Raw genomic sequence first — 17,880 nt, 5'->3', positions numbered from 1 at the left:
CTATCGCGGGGATATATATATATATATATATATATATATACATATAAATATATATATATATATATATATATATATATATATATATAAAAGCGTATGTATGCGTGTGTGTACATGTATGTATAAAATATACATTTATATATGCATGTACGTGTATATATATATATATATATATATATATATATATATGTATACGCGTATATATGTACATGTACATGTATACACGTGTATCCGCGCGCATGACGCGTGGAACGAGCGTCAAGGAGTGTAGAACGTGCTGCGGCAACGTGTCCGTCCAATTATGGAAAATTAATTGGCGATTGGTGACTCGGGGCGATGCAAACATAGTTCAGCGTCGAATAAACTTCCTTTGTATTCCGATCAGCCTTTGACAGCGGTGTAATAATTAAAGTAATTAACGTACATGCCAATAAATTTGAGATCGTTGCGCATCGTCGCGCGCGAGCGTGGACAATTATTCGTCTCGTTCATATCTATAACATATGTATATTGTACATGTGTACGCGTATGTAAGATACGTGCGTATAGCTGCGCGTGTATATATATCGCGTTTGAGTTTTTGTTTTCGATGATGGAATCCTCCTCCGATGGAATCCAACATGTAATCAAGCGTTGCGATTTGTATATTTTTCCGCAAGAATGAAATTTTTGCCGCTAGAAAGTTGCGTATGTTATCATTTTTTTTTTTTTTTTTTTTTTTTTTTGGACAAGTGGGATTAAATTTATCGAACGTATCTTGAAATCTTTAATTGTGAAGGCCTCTGGCCATATCCTGCCTGATTTCGCGTCTTTCGAACTTTGTATTTCTGTAAAATGTTCAAATTGGTCGTTGCAGCTGTTAAATGATCTTCACGTCTCGTGCATTTTTCAATATTCGGCTCTTACGATTTTATGAACGGCCGAGGGAGAAAAGAAAAAGCATCGGTCTACCCATGTGTATCCCGAAAGAGGCAAATATTTACGGAGAACTATAATCGACTACGCTAATCCTTATGGAACTCATGAACAACGCGACGAACTTGAGTCGAATAGATTAAGACATACTCGTTCTATCCCTCTCTCTCTCTCTCTCTCTCTCTTTCTTTCCCTTTTCCCTCGTCTTTCTTTTCATCCTTTGAAATTCGGCATCCTTTGAAATACGCGCATGAGTGTACGATGGGATACCGCGGCGAAGGAACAATATTTGCGCTTTGCATTACGGGCCGCAGGAATGCGATGAAGCGTGATAATATTAATTTTGCGAAACATTCATACACAACGTGCAAGCATAATTCGCAGAAAGTATACTCGTGGAATCCTCTTATATATGTAATCACGTTTATTATATATATAATCACGTATAATCTTTTTATGTCACACACATAAGCATATCCTTTCTACTGTTTTTACTTTAATCTGTAAGCTAACAAAGAATTAACAAATAGAGATCACTAGCAAAAACACATTCCGAGTTATACTTACCTCTTGTATGGATGCATTTCAAAATTATGACTTTTAAAATTAAACCATACACAAGAAATCAATTGAATAGTATTTACATAGATTAGGGCTTTAATTTTGTCACTGTTTTTTCAGTTCACTTGATGTAAACGTTAAACATTTATCCATTTATCTTCGCTTTCATGAAAAATGTTGTAAGAGAACGTTTACACGTTTAGACTCATCATTATATGTTTAAATGAAACGTGTAAATGTTTAATAAACGTAAAAATATTCGGAAAAACGTTTCTAAATGTTTCTAAACGTTTATTACATCCGTTTGGATGTGCTAAATATGCGTGTAAACGTATTTTCGTTTAAACGTATAATACTCAAAACACGTGCATTCGAAAAGAACGTTTTTAATAAATGGATATGCTAATTATACGTGTAAATGTATTTACATTTAAACATATAATAACAAGCTTTAATTTATATAACATCTAATGTATAAAAGCTTCTTCATCATTGAGATTATATATAAAGCACAGCATAGAACTTTTCTACTTACAAATTAAATTTCACAATTATAATTTGGAATGTTTTCATGAATTGAAAATTGCATTTGACGTTTAACAGCTGATAATTACCTTCTAGTTGAATGCTCTCTCTCTCTCTCTCTCTCTCTCTCTCTCTCTCTCTCTCTCTCTCTTTCTCTTTCTATTTTTTAAAGTCCAAGTGTTAAACGAGCGTGAAATTTCGGAAGAATCGCTCAGCGGGTATCGATCAATGCGAATTCAACAACGTCACGCTATTCGTCCCGCCAAACGATACCTATCAACAAGGGACGTCCTGCAAAGTTCCTCGGTCACAGCTTCTTCTTCTTCTCGGTGAAGCTGCGCATCTGAATGTCCAACAACGAATCAAGAAAGAGAGAGAGAGAGAGAGAGAATGTATGTGTGTGTATCTACTCTCTTTCAATTATCAATTGGACCGGTCCGCAGAAAGGCAGGAAGGCATGCAGTCAAGTGTAACCGACCCTAACGAGTCCAGTGAGATGTCGGGAGAGAGATCTCGGAAGAGCTGGGAGACCAGGTATCGGGTCTCGTCGACACCCCGCGGTACGCCTTTAAGAATATCGATGCGGGCGGGTGCTTTTTCTCAGCGCATTCTCTCGTCTTTATTGGGGAAAAGAGTAAGAGAGAGAGAGAGAGAGAGAGAGAGAGAGAGCGAAGGGGCGAGATCCACTTAGCACGCCGCTTAGACGCGAAAACATCTGTATTGTCGCTGCATTAGCGCCGAGGATTCATCCCCCCGTGATCGCCGGGGAAATTGTAATCTTTTACGAAGAAGCCCCGCCGAGAGTGAGAGAGAGAAATTTTACGTCAACGAAAAATTCGAGCAAAACAGGATATCGCGAGATACAATATTTTTATTTTACAGTTTATATATGTGCGCTCTGTCGATCGAAACTCATTTTATGTATTCAAAACAGCGTGACTTTCGCTGCGCGCGCTCTGTTCAGAATAAACTTATTTAACTTGGTTACCTCTCTTCTCTTTTTCCAGAAAGCATACCTCATTCATAATTCATGACATTTCGAGGCACCGATTTCAAAATAAACTCGTTTAACTCCGTTTATCATTTTTCCGTTTCAGGCAACAATTTGTTCGCGTTGTACAGCGAGGCGCCTGAAAATCGCAAAAAGACCATCAAGCAGATCAAGAGATATATTAGCGATGGCCGGTTCTCCGGTCGTGATCTGGACGCTAATAAAATTCACGACATACGTGAATACAATGGCCATTCCGGAGCTGCAAAAAAAAAAAAAAAAGGAAAGGACGATGCCCTTCCTCCTCAAGATTTCCTCTCGGAATCCCTCGCGTGCGCGCGCTACTAACGTCTTCTGGTTCTGACAACGGCCTAAAACCGGTAGGTAGATAAGTAGGTATAGGCAGAGATGGGCAGGCATAATACGCGTACAGATCGCACAGAATGTGGGATCCGGTTCGCCGGATCGGGCGTACGATTAACGTACGGATTAGGATTAAGCCCGGCGTGGATCTCGCTGCGCCCGAATGGACCGTACGGAGGGGACGTACCTCGGCGGAGGACAGAGAGGTGGGGCCCGTCGCGAGGGGGCTCCAGAGGGGAGGGTAGAGACGTGACGAACGCGGGGAGAGCAGAGCACTTATACAATGTCGAGATACGCACCCCACAACGAGAAAGAGAAAACCTTTTTCACGCTCGATCTCCGTGTATCCGCGTCACGATTCTGTGCCCCCTCTCCCCTCTCCCCTCTCCCCTCTCCCTCCCGTGTTTCATCTCGAGGGGCAAAGACGCGAGGACGACAGTCAATGCACATTACAACGGTTTTATGTTATTAATACGGACGCATTGGCCGGGATTTGAATAATTGAACAGATCCGCGCGGATTCGCTAGGTAGGTAGGTAGATATGGTTCTCTCACGGGGAGAGGGGGAGAAAAATCTCTCTCTCTCTCTCTCTCTCTCTTTCTTTCTCTCTCTGACCGCGCGCAACCGCCATAATCCAGATCTACCAACGCCTGAGCTTCCGCGTGGGGTTCATCGCGTCCGGATTGGTGTTTGTGCTCGCTATTTGATCCCATAACATCGACAAATCGATTCGATAATTCAAGATTACGAATCAATGCGACATTTATTAATACTAAAGCGAGAGAGCTGCGTAAAAAGAAAAGGATAAGAGATATATATATATATTATAATAAGATAATAATCGATAGAAAAATATTAACGATCAACGAAATTATACGAGTGATGAAATATATATGTCATTGGATTTGGAATCTGGAACTTGCAATTTACATTTCAACGATTAATTTGTTACGTACGTACATTTGTTTTGAAAAATAAACGGACAAAGTTGTTGTTCTAAGACCTAAGATAAAGATAGATAGATCATTTCTTTGCTAAAATATATCTTATTTTTACAAAATCATATTAATATCGTGAAAATATTGGGACGTAATAAAAATGTTGAATAATCAAAATTTTGGAATTTGGAGAACGGGATCAATATTAGATAAATTTTTCTGATTGTTTTTTAATTGTATAAAACTCATGTCGACTATACGCTGCTATCTATCGAGCGACCAGTAATTGATAAATGGTAACTGATATAATAAATATCAAGTCAATATTTAGATGAAACTCAGAGATGAAAATTGACGAACTTTTTTCTTCATACCATTTTAAATGTACGTACATTTATTTTTTTTAATGGAAATTACGAAAGTATCTAACATACCGTCTTCGTTTTTTTTCTTTTAAAGTATAAATTTAAAACGGTTTGAAAATATAAGCTCCTCTGTTCGATTGTGTGTTTAAGGGGTGGAGAAGGAGAGAAGGCGAGAGATATTCGGCCAGTAATATGCATCGGCAAATATGTCGTTTGCTTCCGCGACCCTATCTTTCCCTTTCTCTCTTTCTCTCTTTCTCATTCAGACAGTTATTTCGCGACCAGCCTCTCTCTTTGTCTCGCTTGTCTGTTGCCGCGATGCAGCATCCCACCCCTAAACGTCGCGACGCGATCGCACCCTCCGCGCGATCCTCGTCGTCGTCGTCGTCGTCGTCGTCACCGTCGTCATCATCGTCGTCGTTGTCGTCGTCGTCGATCCTCTCTCGCCCTCTCACGCACTCGGCGTTTCGTTCGTATTCGAAGAGGGGAAACGGGGTTATTACCGCGTGACTGGGTGGTGGAAAAGTGGATGGAGCCAGATAGAGCCACGCCCCGATCGCGGACAACGCACGCCAACCCGACGCGGCAGCCGAGGGTGTCTCTCTGTCCGCCACCGACGCGGCTGGCACGGCTCCGGGCCACGGGGGTGGCTTTGTCGGTTGTGCGCGACGAGGACCGGGAAGGGCAGGAAGGAAGCGCGTCCACGCGGCACCACCGCGTCGTCGGCCACCACTATGGCTAGTCCACGGATATCCTTTATCGAGGAGATGTCACTTTGTGTCCGCGACGCTATGCGCGATCGGATCACGCCACGGCGCTTTACGACGGCTTAACGACGAGCAAGTGGATAAAGTGCGGTCGACGCGCGAGAAACCGAAGATCACCGGGGATCGAATCGCTCCTTCCTTCCTCGCCACTATCGTCTCCGATGTTGAGCGCCGACAGGACGTCGATGAAGGATCGTTCACGAGGGAGGAGCCTCGACAAGATCGCGCAGACGCATCTCATTCTTATCTAAAAAGAAAAAGAAAAGGATAGAAGCGACGTTAACCGGGAATTTGTTCGGTGTCTCGGAGACTCGAAAAGTCGCGACAAAATCCTAGGAAATTTCGTCTTACATAATGCGAGCAACAACGTAACGGTGCCGAAAGGCCACCAAAGGGAGAAGGGTAGAACGAAGCACCCTTCTGCTCGTCTCCCGCGCATTTTTCTGCAACTCTTTAGGACATTGATACCTGGTTACGTTCTCGCTAAGACGTCGTCGATATAACTGGTACATCTGTGCGAATCTGGTAACATGGTAGAGAGCACTTATGCGAGCGACTCGCCGAGATCACGCTCGCCCATGACGGAGCCGTCGAGTCCGTTGCACGATGGTCCCGGTATATCCGGCTACGGCCACCACAACAGCTATCTGTACAGCTACTCGCCCGATGCGAGTAATCAGAATCACATGGCGGCGACGGCGAGGACACGCAACAACACGAGCGAGACGAGCGATGCCGCGCGTGACGAACGGACGTTCGCCAGGAGTCCGATCGGTACCGCGGGGGATGCTACGTCGCGGCATCGAAATTCACGCGAGTCCATGTCCTCGCGACCGAGCGGCTCCTCCGCTACCATGTCGTCCCCCACGTCGCTCTTCACCATCGACAGCATCCTGGCGCCGAGGCCGATCGGCAACGTTATCGCGCCCACCAACACCACCACCGTCGCCACGTCCGCGATCCAGACGCCGGAAACGATCGAGTCGGCCGCCAGTCGCACCACGGCGATCCACCCGTTGCAGCAGCAGCTGCATCACTTGGCGTTCACCTCGGCGGATTTTCTCGGTGGGTAATGGGGGCCCGGCTCCCCGAAGACTCCCTCCCGGTGTGACTCCTTTCGGTCGAGAGAGGTGTCCAACGTGCCGAGAGCCGCTGAAAGAGGCCGCGAAGACGCTTAAGAGACCTTCTAATCCTTTAGACTTCTTTTAGGCGGCTTTTACAAGACGTCTCTTGAGACTTCTCGCGCGTCGCACCCGAGTTCCCCTTTACGCGCCTGTACAATTATAATCAATGGTCAAATTATCATTTGTCACAGCATCCACTCAACATAAGCTTTATAAACATTTTCTTATATTTTTTATATAAAGTTTGCAATAAATATAGTTTCGCGTTGTGACATTAAATTCTTACGATACCGTAAATCGAATTCCACGTAATGTCGAGAACGCGATAGATATAATAATATACTCGGATAAATGAAACGTTCGAGATTACTCTTATTGAACAATTATGTCTTTATCAAACTATATTGAGTCAAAATATTCTTCTTCTTCTTTATAATCTTTATAATCTTTCTGATAATCAACATGTAAACATTTATTACGGAAAAATTATGGAAAATTTCTAAATGAAACAAGCCACACTTTTTTGCATTTCGTAAATAAATTGGAAAATTATCTTCTAATCTTTAAACTTGGAAAAAAATTAGAGTATAAAAAAAGAAACGATTTTCTTTCGAACCAACGTAATTCTTACGATATATACAATGTTGATGAAATCATCGTTTTACATTTGACTTAATATTACTATAATTAACTAATCTCTTACGAATGTTCACTTATATCATATATATTTCGTCATATTTGTTTTAAAAATGAATGAAAATTAGAAAAGTGTACTGACAAATAATCATGAAATTTTTCTCTCCACCGTCATCGCTTTATCTAATTGTCTTTTACGAGCTGTTACCATTTACATCGCTTCTATAACATAAAATCTCCTTGTACAGATTCTATCAATTTTTGCTGTAGGTGTTGTCAAATGTATTTTGTCCGACAGGGGGACGTTTAAGAATTTACATTATGAAAATGGAAGACCCTATGTGAAATCCTAAGAGACTCGGTGCGAAACGCGTCAAAATTTCCTTTATATGCCCGCGGGGGCTTTAAGTATTTTTCCCTGAAGAAAACTCAGCGTTCCCTCTCTCTCTCTCTCTCTCTCTCTCTCTCTTTTTCTCTCTTTTGCATTGGGGATACGCGAGATAAAATCCGCAATCCGTTTCGATCATGCATGAATGATCTAGCTCCTTGTGCAATTCTGCTGGAAGAAAGCATACAGACACGAGAAAGAAAGAGAGAGAAAGTGAGTGGGCGAGTGAAAATACGTTGCAAGTAAAAGCAGAAATTTTTACCGTCCCCACATTTTCATACGCAACGTCGCGTTTAAGCAGCTTTCTTCGAGATTTTAAAGTAAAACGTCCCCCGGGACGAGGCGGGTGTTCTTGGCGACCTTTTTATCCTAAATACGGATGAATGGGGTTGCGGGATGACTGCATGGCTCTACGAATTGTAATATCGCGCTTCCAGGAGTGTTTGACCTGGTCGGATAAGAAAAAAATTCACACTTTTGATTGTAGAAAATGTGAAATCGTCCGTATTGCGAAGGATATAATCCTTTTGTCTCGCTGCATCAATTTGTAGCTCGAATTATCGCGATTGTTATCCCTCGTCACAATCGATCCCAGTCTCCCCTAATGTTATAATCGCGAATGAGAATGGACGTTTGAATCTTTAATGTGACGCGAAGTTGAAATGGCGTTGTGCGGCTGCGGATAATCTTTATCATTTATGCGCCGCATGCGCAGGAATAGATTACGTTAGAATGTAATGAGTTTAGAAGAGATAGAAATGGTAAATGCGAGTTTTATTTTTATTATCTTCCGTCGCATTTTATTTGGGATTTCAGCCGCGGCATATCCAGGATTGTATCCTGGAGGATACGTGGCAGCGATGGCTGCCGCCGGCGTTTCCCTCCACGGACAACCGGCCTTCTATCACGCTGGCCATCCTTATCAAATAAATCCGAATAATCCGGGAATGGGACCGATGGCGAAGCGGAAACGTCGCCATCGAACGATATTCACGGAGGAACAATTGGAACAATTGGAGGCTACCTTCGATAAGACTCATTATCCCGATGTACTCTTGCGTGAACAATTGGCCCTCCAGGTCGACCTCAAGGAGGAAAGAATCGAGGTTGGTCAAATTTTCTCACGTTTTATATTTTATTATATATGATGTTTTCCTATGTGTATTTTTTACTCTAATCCTCCGTTAGACGCAATATCGAATAGGTATTATTTTTAAGTTATAAGACTAATACATCGATTTTTTTTATCCATTGCAATATTAATCAATTTGTTCTTTACATATTTAATGCCTGGTTTGTTTGCCAATTGCTAAAAAATTGTTTTCAAAAGCAGAGAAAAATACTGGGAAAATATTGAGCCTAACGGAAGGTTCATGGCAGAATGATGAATCTTTGATGAACTCGGAATACGATAGTTGTACGATATCAATAGTAATTGTCGCGATTTGTCAGAATTCGCCATTAAACTAATTATTAAATTAAATCTCGACTTTTTAACTAAAAATAAATTTAGATTCAATCAGATTAAAATAAAAAATTAACGCTAAATCATTTTTTGTAAATTGAACGCTCCGGTCGAAATAAAATTAATCATCACATTATTAAATACGCCAAACCAATTAGAATATTAGTATAGTAAAAAGGAGGAAAAATGTATTGAGACAATACTTCTCGAGCCTGTCCCGTCGTCGCTTTCCGAAAACAAGAAAACCGACTACCGTTTCTCACCGTTGCGGTCAAGTTGCATTGTGCAGCAGCCGGTCTTAAGCCACGTCCCGATGACAAATTACTTTCTCAAGCCGTGAACGGAATATTGGGTTTCGGATTGACAAACATTGACCGTCCGGATGGGTCCGCACGCACAATTTGTAATGCAATGTCGGTAAACCCTACGCGCTCGCGCGCCGCCGTTCCTGAGTGGGATGGAACGGCCTGTGTTTGTAGTCCTAATGCATAAAAGCCTATAATATTTTAACGCGGCCATTAAAATTTACCGCGGCGGGTATTTATCGGGGTACTCGGTCGACTTGAGCTAACAAGTTGCATGCTAGATTAAAAGCTTTAGCGATAATGTGTTTACTTCAATTATACATACATACGTACGATTGCGCGAGCTCGCTTTCGCCGACACGGAGCGCGTGCACGCACACGCGTGTCGGATAGCGCGTGCAATTTATAATCTCTATAAAATGTGGTGTATACTTTTCACGAGCTAATGGGAGAGAGAAAGGGGGAGAGAAGGGGGGCGGGGAGAGAGAGAGAGAGAGAGAGAGGGGGGGATAAAGAGAGACAGAGAGAGCGTTTTAAACGCACGTCGCGCGTTTAATTTCGTATAAATTTACCTTTCAATAAAAAATCGCGCGGTTCATTGTGTCGCCGAATGAGTGTTATTTTTTCAGTAATTAACGATCTCGCTTCTCAATCTGCCGTGATAGGCGTCATATTGTAATCTCTGTGATATTTTTACATTACATACGCGTGGAGTAGTTAAAAAGTAAAATTCTTTTTTTTTTTGTATATTTCAACATTCGTTTTGTTCGATAATGCTTTGGAATTCAGCAAAGAGCTTCTTGTTTCTCTTTCAATCATTTGGGAAGCGATGTTAATGATTCCATATACATATATATATATATATATATATATATTAAAATACGTTAAAATCAATATTCGAAATATCTGATCGAATTTTGTGCTGAATTATTTTAAAATGTAAAATCATGATGTAAATACGTTGAGATATCATACCAATTTAAATTTTCAAGTATACGTTTTATTAAATGTAAAGAGTGCAGAAGCGAAGAATTAAAATCGAGAATTGAGAATTATAAGCTGTCAATAAAGTAGCCCGTTGTTATGTCCGACACCTGACAGAATCCCTGACGACCGACGATTCTGTCGAGTAATCACGGGATTCTCTATGTGAGAATCATTGACACACTCGCGCGTGGGACCACCCGCGTCGCCGTCGGCTTTGCCAAAGAAAAGGTCCCCCGAGTCTCAAGAGTGTTTAAAGACTGGAACAACATATACCTGCGCCCGGTACCGGAAGCCGATTCTCGGAGCGAGAGTCACGGTGTTTGCACAGAATTAGTAAAATAGCGACTCTTGTGCTGCGTCCGCGGTAGTAGAAACGGGAAAGGGAGGGCAAAAGGGAGGGAGCACAGAAGAGGACAAAGAAAAAACTAGGAACGGGTCAGGAAAAACCTAAGGCCTGTTTTGTGTACCTTCAAGATCGTGTCGACTCTAATGTTGGATCCAAAGGTAGAAACGCGGAGAAACAACGTTTCGAAAACTATCCGCTTCTCCGAACGTACGTTTTATTCGAAAACAAATCGACGTTTAAACACAAATGGATAGGCGATGGATTAATTAGCGTCCGTCTTTGTGAACATTAATTTTAAATTTGGCAGGTTTACACCTAAACGGGACATTTCGAGGGTCTGCGTGAAATACGCGTTTACGACGGATTCAATCTCGCGTCTCGTGACGTGGAGAGTTTACGAGATACCGAGTGATCTCGGTTGGCGAGGAACTCTTTAAAATGAACGAGGGTCGAGCTGTTACAATAGCTAATGCAGCAAAACGAGCGAGCGAGTAGGGGTGGAATATTGATTGTCGGTTTTCATTCGAATTGATTCAGACAGGCGTGAGGAACAAATGCGTGTTTCGAGTGCGGCGGGAATTCGTTTCATGTATCTACGTTTCGCGTCTTTTCTTACTTCATTAACATGTTACACTTCAGAAAATATCTATTTCACAGTACGCATATTGTGCCTGTAATGTAGCTTGCGTAATCACGAATTTTAAATAATTCTACATTTACCGGAGTTTCAACTTTCGTCTGTTGATTTTACCATTAACAATCATTTTAATTCATAATTGTATGATATTTCAAAATTGAAATTGGCATTAGGTCTTTACTTTTGAAAAATATGTAATTATATATTTCTTTGCAATTTATTATCTCTCTCTCTCTCTCTCTCTCTCTCTCTCTCAGAAAAAAACTGTTCAACTTTGCGCTACCGAATAAAAGATAATTGGTTGAAAAATTTCTGTCTAATTTAAACGTGCCGTTGAATCGTGCTCATTTTAGGTGTGGTTCAAAAATCGTCGCGCCAAGTGGCGGAAGCAGAAACGAGAGGAGCAGGACCGTCTGCGGAAGCTGCAGCTGGAGCAGCGTCAACGCGCCGATGACGGCGGTGCCACGGCGACGGTGATGGTGGGCGATCGTTTGAGCTTAAGCAGGCAGCAACAACAGAAGCTCGAACAAGACACGGACAGCTCCGATCTCGAGGTGGCGTAGTGCGATCACGAGGACGAGACGAGACGAGACGAGAAAGATTTCGCTCATCGATGAGTCGAGGAAATTCAAAATGATGGACCCGGCGCTCTTATCAACGGGTAGCATGTATATACGTAATTGCGCTGTAAATATCACTGTAAATATGAGTAACGATGGATGTGTACGATACCGAAATAAATTATTGCGTCGGAGCAAGAGGCGTGACGTTTCATCTCCTTGCACGTGGACGCATCTCTCTCTGCAAAAGGTATAGTCTCTCTCTCTCTCTCTCTCTCTTTTACATAAAAAATTGAGTTTTATCATATCAAACATATAATGATGTTTCATTAATGACAATTCTGATATCTGCAGGAATATGTTCTGCATACTATACGTTGCATATATTATCCTACTGCCAACTGTGTATATTCAGAGGTTTTGCAAATTAATCGCCGTACGTTTCTTTTTATCTCAATTTTGAATATGTTAACGATTTTACTTTATAACGATGAAATAATTTATAAGAATTAATTTGCAAAGTCAATTTCGCGCAATACCCGTCTTTCATCCCGCGCGAATATTTAATTGCTGCCTGGCGATTTAAATGTACCTTTATTTCTTGGTTTAACTAAATCAACTCAATTAACGAAAGTAAAATAAATTGAACTTAATTAAATTAAATTGAATTAAGTAAATTTATTTTTCTTTCATTGAAATATTTTTAATTTAATAATTGAGTTTCATTGACTTTCTATCCGAAAAAAGATTTTTTTTTTTTATCCGAAAAGAATAAAAATTTCAGTTTTGTTTCAATGCGACATTTTTATTAAAGATTCTTATTTACATAAGTACGCAGCGAGGTGTTCATTTAGATCGCAAAAAAGTTTCAATTTTGCGACACTATCGTGCTCTAGCGCGTAACTCACGGTTTTACAATAATATTTTCTTATTAAAATCGCGTCACTGTTGTGGAAAATACATTCTCGTTTATATAAACGTTTACACGTAGCTTCGATTCCTCCTCGATAAATATTAAAACCCGTCGATCGTTTAGGAATTTCAAAATGGTTGCATCGAAATTTCCGCTTGATATTCCCCGTGTATAACAAAGTTTAGAATCAAAGTAACAAAGAAATTGTTTTACGTCAATAGGTATTTATAAAAAAAAAAAAAAAAAACACCCTTCAATTTTTTATTTTACATTTTATTTTACACTTACCGTTGGCCTTTTCTTCGATCAGATCTTTAATTATTATAGTATATATATATATATATATATATATATACTCATTTCAGCACTTCTACTTTTTTATCCTTCCTTTCGTTCGTTCGTCGAACGCACGCATCTTCCCGATGAATTTCCCAAAGCGCTTTCTTCTCTTACTCATCTTCGTGCGAGAATCATAAGCGGGCCCGATCTCGACAATTCTGAGGATCTCCACGGGATTTAGACTAAATCGACTAGGTTCGGACGAGGCGATGGTCAACACGAGCACGGTCACGAATTCGCCCAGAGACGTAGCTCTTATCAGATAGGCGGCACCTTGACCATATGGAAAGAGCGGCGGGCCAAATGAGTTGACGTCGCACATGTAATATGCGCCGCAAAATTTGAAGATACCGAGACAGGCGCTCTCGCACGTGAGGACGCCAAAGTGATGATCAGAAAACAGTCGTTCCAGCGTTCCTCGTAAACATTCCCGCGATCTCGCGTACAGTCTGCCGCAAATGGCCGGCAACATCCTGGCCTCGAACAGGGTCTCGCCAATCTCGAAGCGATCGCACAGGTATCTCCTCCAGCAGCTCACGTGAGCGTATTCAGCTTTGGCAGACTTGAGCTCGGCCTCGTGCTTGCTGCGCGTGTAATAACGATCGCCGCACACGACGATCGCGTCGAGGATCTTTGGGCTCCAATATTCCGGCGCCATGATCCTGGTCATGCCGGCGCATACCACGTAACAGGCATACGTCTGCATGCCCCGGTTGGCCTCGTCGAACATACGATCGGTTATGTGCATCTCGCCCCACAGGGAGAAAAGCTTGTTGGGCTCCTCCACGTAGTACTGATGCCATCTCGCCACCTTGTCACCGCTAACGGCGATCTTGCTGCGGCTTTTTCGCTTCGCGCATCTGCCCCAAGTCACTCGACGACACTTCAGCCACGTAACTTTCTCCCTCGGTTCTCTTGGATCGTCCTCTTCGTCTTCTTCTCGATCGGTTGTGTCTTCGATCTCGAGGAGAGAATCCGACGGACGCTCGTCGGCGCGTCGTCGCGACGGTTCAGGTGCGCCGCGTTGTAGTAACTTGAGATTAAGCAGCTGACAGCAGTGAAAGGTCACGTGGAAGATTTGAATATCGAATACGTCGTCGCTCGCAATCTCAGGTCGATCCGGATCGCGCGACTTTGGAATCTCACGATAGGCGTAGGCTCGCAACAGGAGGATCATCAGGTGTCTCCGTAGCGAATTCTTGGAGCAAAATTTTACGATGCAGGCGCGACCATCATCGTCCCAGTAACCGAACTCGTCGCATCGATAAGGATTGTAGAGATACCAGAAGAGGCCATCTTGCCAGAACGCCAATGAGAATCTAGTCGTGCGGAAGATGCAGTCGCGATATCGCGCAGCTAGCTTGTCGAACCATTCTTCGATCTTGCGTGTTTCTTCGTGTACAGGTAAGTATTCTAGATTCGTCATTTTCTGACAGCCGAGTTCCACCCTGACCTCCAGAGGATCCTTTCTGCGTAACGTGATCTGTCTCCTTAGACCACTCTCCTCGTAGTTGAAATCGACGTTCCGCACCACGGGTATCTCCCTCATTTCCTGAATCAGCTCTATCTCGACGTCATACTTGTAGTTGTATACGACGACATCGTCTAGACGTTGCTTCTCCTTTACGTTAATCGTGCCGATGTGAGTGTAAAGGGTCCAGGCGTGGTCGTAGATGTAATCGATATTGACGCTCCACGCGTACTTGTATCTTCAGTACAAAGACACAGATAACGTGAAGTGAGTGAGTGCTGCTTATGTGAAAAGAGATGACAGTTCTGACTAGATTCTAACTTTTACAGAAATAGAATATAGTCCAACTTTTATATCTTCTTGCCGAAAAATATTCGAAAATAAACTAAAATAAATTAAGTTATAATAAAATTAATAAAATTGCCCAAAATGCATCGAGATGCATTTTTTATTATCTATCCCTCCCCCCCCTCTCTCTCTCTCTCTCTCTCTCTCTCTCTCTCGATTGATTGATCATGCAATCATACTTAAATACCTGAGCTGAGTTCTCGCCAATAATGCCACAACCGCTTGATAGAAGCAAAACTTCCAAGTGTTCTTGCGCTCTCGCAGAGGACTTAGTTCCGGTAGATGCATACCCTTTAACCCGCGAAGAACCACGTTGGCGTAGACACGTCTGTCTTGTTCCTTGGGCACGTCGAATTCTACGATGACATAATCACCGTCCACCAAACCGGGACGTTCGCCGACCGTGCGATCCACCAATAATTCCAACTTAGGTTCCACACATTGCACTCGCGTGCGAACGTGGCCCAATTCTTTGCGATTTGCGAAATCGCTCCTCTGCTCGCGCAGGAAAAACTCTTCTTCGTCGTCATCCTGTGGCGAATCACAAGGGAAAACGTCCCTTCGTTTCTTCCGCCCTTTCTTCTCTCCCGTCTTCAGTTGATCTTGCACAACGCACGGCCACACACTCGGCCATTTTCCACTTCCAGTTCTCGGTATTTTTCCTCTCCTCCGAAATACCTTTGTCTGTTGAGAAAATATTGCGCATTCACATTACGAGGAATGTCATTTGAAATGATTCAGAGTATACCTTAGCGACACAAGTATATTTATAATATATTTTTGATCAATATTGTTATAGAGTTTCGCAAATCTTACTGAAGCTTCAGTTGTATGAAGATACAACGAAGGAAAAGATTATTTTAGCACAAAATGTTAATGCGATCGACGTTTATGGGCGCGACTACTGACTAACCGACTGTCTCGTCATCATGCTTCTCCAGATTCGCGTCCCTTTGCATCGATCTAATCCGATCGGCGTTCGATCAGCTCGACGTTGGAGCTGAAAGCCGCCGAGCGGGAAGCACTCATAAGGCGGAAGTATTTCCTCGACAGCGCGTGATGGCAACTTCGCGACATCCGATAATAATGTCCTCTCCTTGTCTTTCCTCTTCTCTGTATATCTACGCGATGCTTTATGCAAATTCATTGGCTATGCGTGTGAGATAAGAACTTCGCGATCAGAAAAAATAGGCGACGATCTTGTCTCTTACGATTTTATAACTTGCCAAAGAGGTCCCTCATAGGACCATTCGTTTTCCATGCATCTCTCTAGCCAAGCTTTCTTCTTCTCCTCTCGCTCCTTATTCACATCCGGTTCGATGCTCTCGTAATCAGTATCGTATTTGGTAGCGTCGCCAGTCTCGATCGTTGTTGCATCTTCGGTGTCGGTCGCGTCCGTCGTAATCTTCTCCACAAATTCGTTTATTGACTCTTCCTTAATTTCAGTCTTTGGTTCCGCCATATTCCGACGAATGAACTAAATGACGATTCAAACGCGATTTCACGGCATAATTTATACGTCAGTTAGGTAAAACATTGGGTAAGGGAAGTGTAATTGAAAAGTTTTATGTCAATATAAAATATCACGAATTCGCAATTTTGATGTAACTGACGTGTGAATGTGTCAACTGTTTGCATTCTTTTATACACGTTAATACAATTGAACGTCTAGATACATGCATACATTTAAACAGAAATACGTACGGAAATATATTTATAAATAGAGATAAATTTACACGCATATACAGAGTACACTGTAAAAAAAAAATATGTAAATTTTACATAAATTATGAGTGTAACAATTACAATATTAATAATGAAAATGTATAAATTCATATACTTTTACAAAAATTCGTTTCTTTACTCTTTATTATATGTAAATAATTTTTTATATTTGACGAAAAATTACAAGATTAAAAGTATGATTTACAGATTTTATTATATATAATATATAAATGTTTTTACAATTTACAGATTTTATTATATATAACATATAATAATATTACACAGCATATGATAATTTCACATATTATAGCTGCATTTTTACTTAAGTATATATTAAGTATACATTGTGCAAATAAAAAAATAATTATAAATTTACAATCATATATATCTATATATGTAACTCAATTAGCTTATTTGCTTATTACGTTGCCGCGTAAATTTCAAGTTAACTCTTGGTTAGACGGTGACTTGGTTGGACATTTGTGATAAGATATATTTTTAGGTATACATTTATACACTGTTATGTATGAAATAAAGTTTATATATAATAGATATGTGATTAAATTGTATAAAGACATATATACAAAATGTATTACAAAAACATTTTTAAAAATTTATTTTTAACATGTAAACTTATACAAACTGCTTACTTTATCATATAAGATTATAATTTTATTTACAAAGTATAGATTGAATTGTGGAAACCTGACAATTTTCAAAATAAAATAATATATATAATTTAAATATTTATTTTTTGTTAGATAATAATAAGATATAGAATGCTATTTGAGTATATTATATGATTTTAATTTTTTAAATAAAAAACATTTACATTTGTTAAATGTCTTTTATACTTATCCTACATTGCTCTAGTCTATCACGCAGGTTTTACATCACTGTTTGAAATATGTTGACTGTAATTTTTTCTTTTATATTAGCCATGAATTCGTTAATATACAAGAAAGAATTATACATATACCAGATAACATAATGCAAACAGTATTGATAAAAACCTGTGATAGACTAGAACAATGTAAGATAAATGCGGAGAACATTTGACAAGAGTAAAAAAATATTGTTTACTTTTAAAAAATCAAATAATATACTCAAATGGCATTTTATATCCTATTATTATCTGATATATTTAAGTTATTTAAGTTATATTTTATTTATTATAGAATATTTAAGTTTTATTTATATTTTATTTATTTTG

At 40.8% G+C, this 17,880-nt stretch overlaps 2 protein-coding genes across 2 annotated transcripts; one reads left to right on the top strand and one right to left on the bottom strand.

Annotated features, from left to right (window-relative positions):
• The first annotated feature begins 1,999 nt into the window (after positions 1–1,999).
• On the top strand, positions 2,000–13,292 carry Gsc (goosecoid homeobox). Its single transcript, XM_072890814.1, has 3 exons — positions 2,000–6,488; positions 8,388–8,677; positions 11,665–13,292. Exons 1-3 carry the CDS (start codon positions 5,954–5,956, stop codon positions 11,872–11,874), a joined length of 1,035 nt encoding a protein of 344 aa, XP_072746915.1. The 5' UTR covers positions 2,000–5,953; the 3' UTR covers positions 11,875–13,292.
• Positions 13,155–16,404, bottom strand: LOC140665102 (uncharacterized). Its single transcript, XM_072890826.1, has 4 exons — positions 16,154–16,404; positions 15,856–16,063; positions 15,130–15,626; positions 13,155–14,832 (listed from the first exon to the last, which is right to left on the bottom strand). Exons 1-4 carry the CDS (start codon positions 16,402–16,404, stop codon positions 13,155–13,157), a joined length of 2,634 nt encoding a protein of 877 aa, XP_072746927.1.
• Between the last annotated feature and the right edge of the window lie 1,476 nt (positions 16,405–17,880).

Source organism: Anoplolepis gracilipes, chromosome 1, assembly GCF_047496725.1.
Source record: "Anoplolepis gracilipes chromosome 1, ASM4749672v1, whole genome shotgun sequence".
Classification (NCBI taxonomy): domain Eukaryota; kingdom Metazoa; phylum Arthropoda; class Insecta; order Hymenoptera; family Formicidae; genus Anoplolepis; species Anoplolepis gracilipes.
Note: the sequence above shows the minus strand (reverse complement) of the source record. Positions and strands in the feature narration are given on the sequence as shown.

What these genes read in the sequence shown, in the direction of transcription:
- Gsc (XM_072890814.1), top strand. Translation starts at nt 5,954, where the DNA reads ATGGTAGAGAGCACTTATGCGAGCGACTCGCCGAGATCACGCTCGCCC. An exon ending in CACCTCGGCGGATTTTCTCG is followed by an intron (nt 6,489 to 8,387) that starts GTGGGTAATGGG and finishes TTGGGATTTCAG; the next exon opens with CCGCGGCATATCCAGGATTG. An exon ending in TCAAGGAGGAAAGAATCGAG is followed by an intron (nt 8,678 to 11,664) that starts GTTGGTCAAATT and finishes TGCTCATTTTAG; the next exon opens with GTGTGGTTCAAAAATCGTCG.
- LOC140665102 (XM_072890826.1), bottom strand. Translation starts at nt 16,404, where the DNA reads ATGGCGGAACCAAAGACTGAAATTAAGGAAGAGTCAATAAACGAATTT. An exon ending in CTTTGGCAAGTTATAAAATC is followed by an intron (nt 16,064 to 16,153) that starts GTAAGAGACAAG and finishes AGCATCGCGTAG; the next exon opens with ATATACAGAGAAGAGGAAAG. An exon ending in GCATGATGACGAGACAGTCG is followed by an intron (nt 15,627 to 15,855) that starts GTTAGTCAGTAG and finishes TTTTCTCAACAG; the next exon opens with ACAAAGGTATTTCGGAGGAG.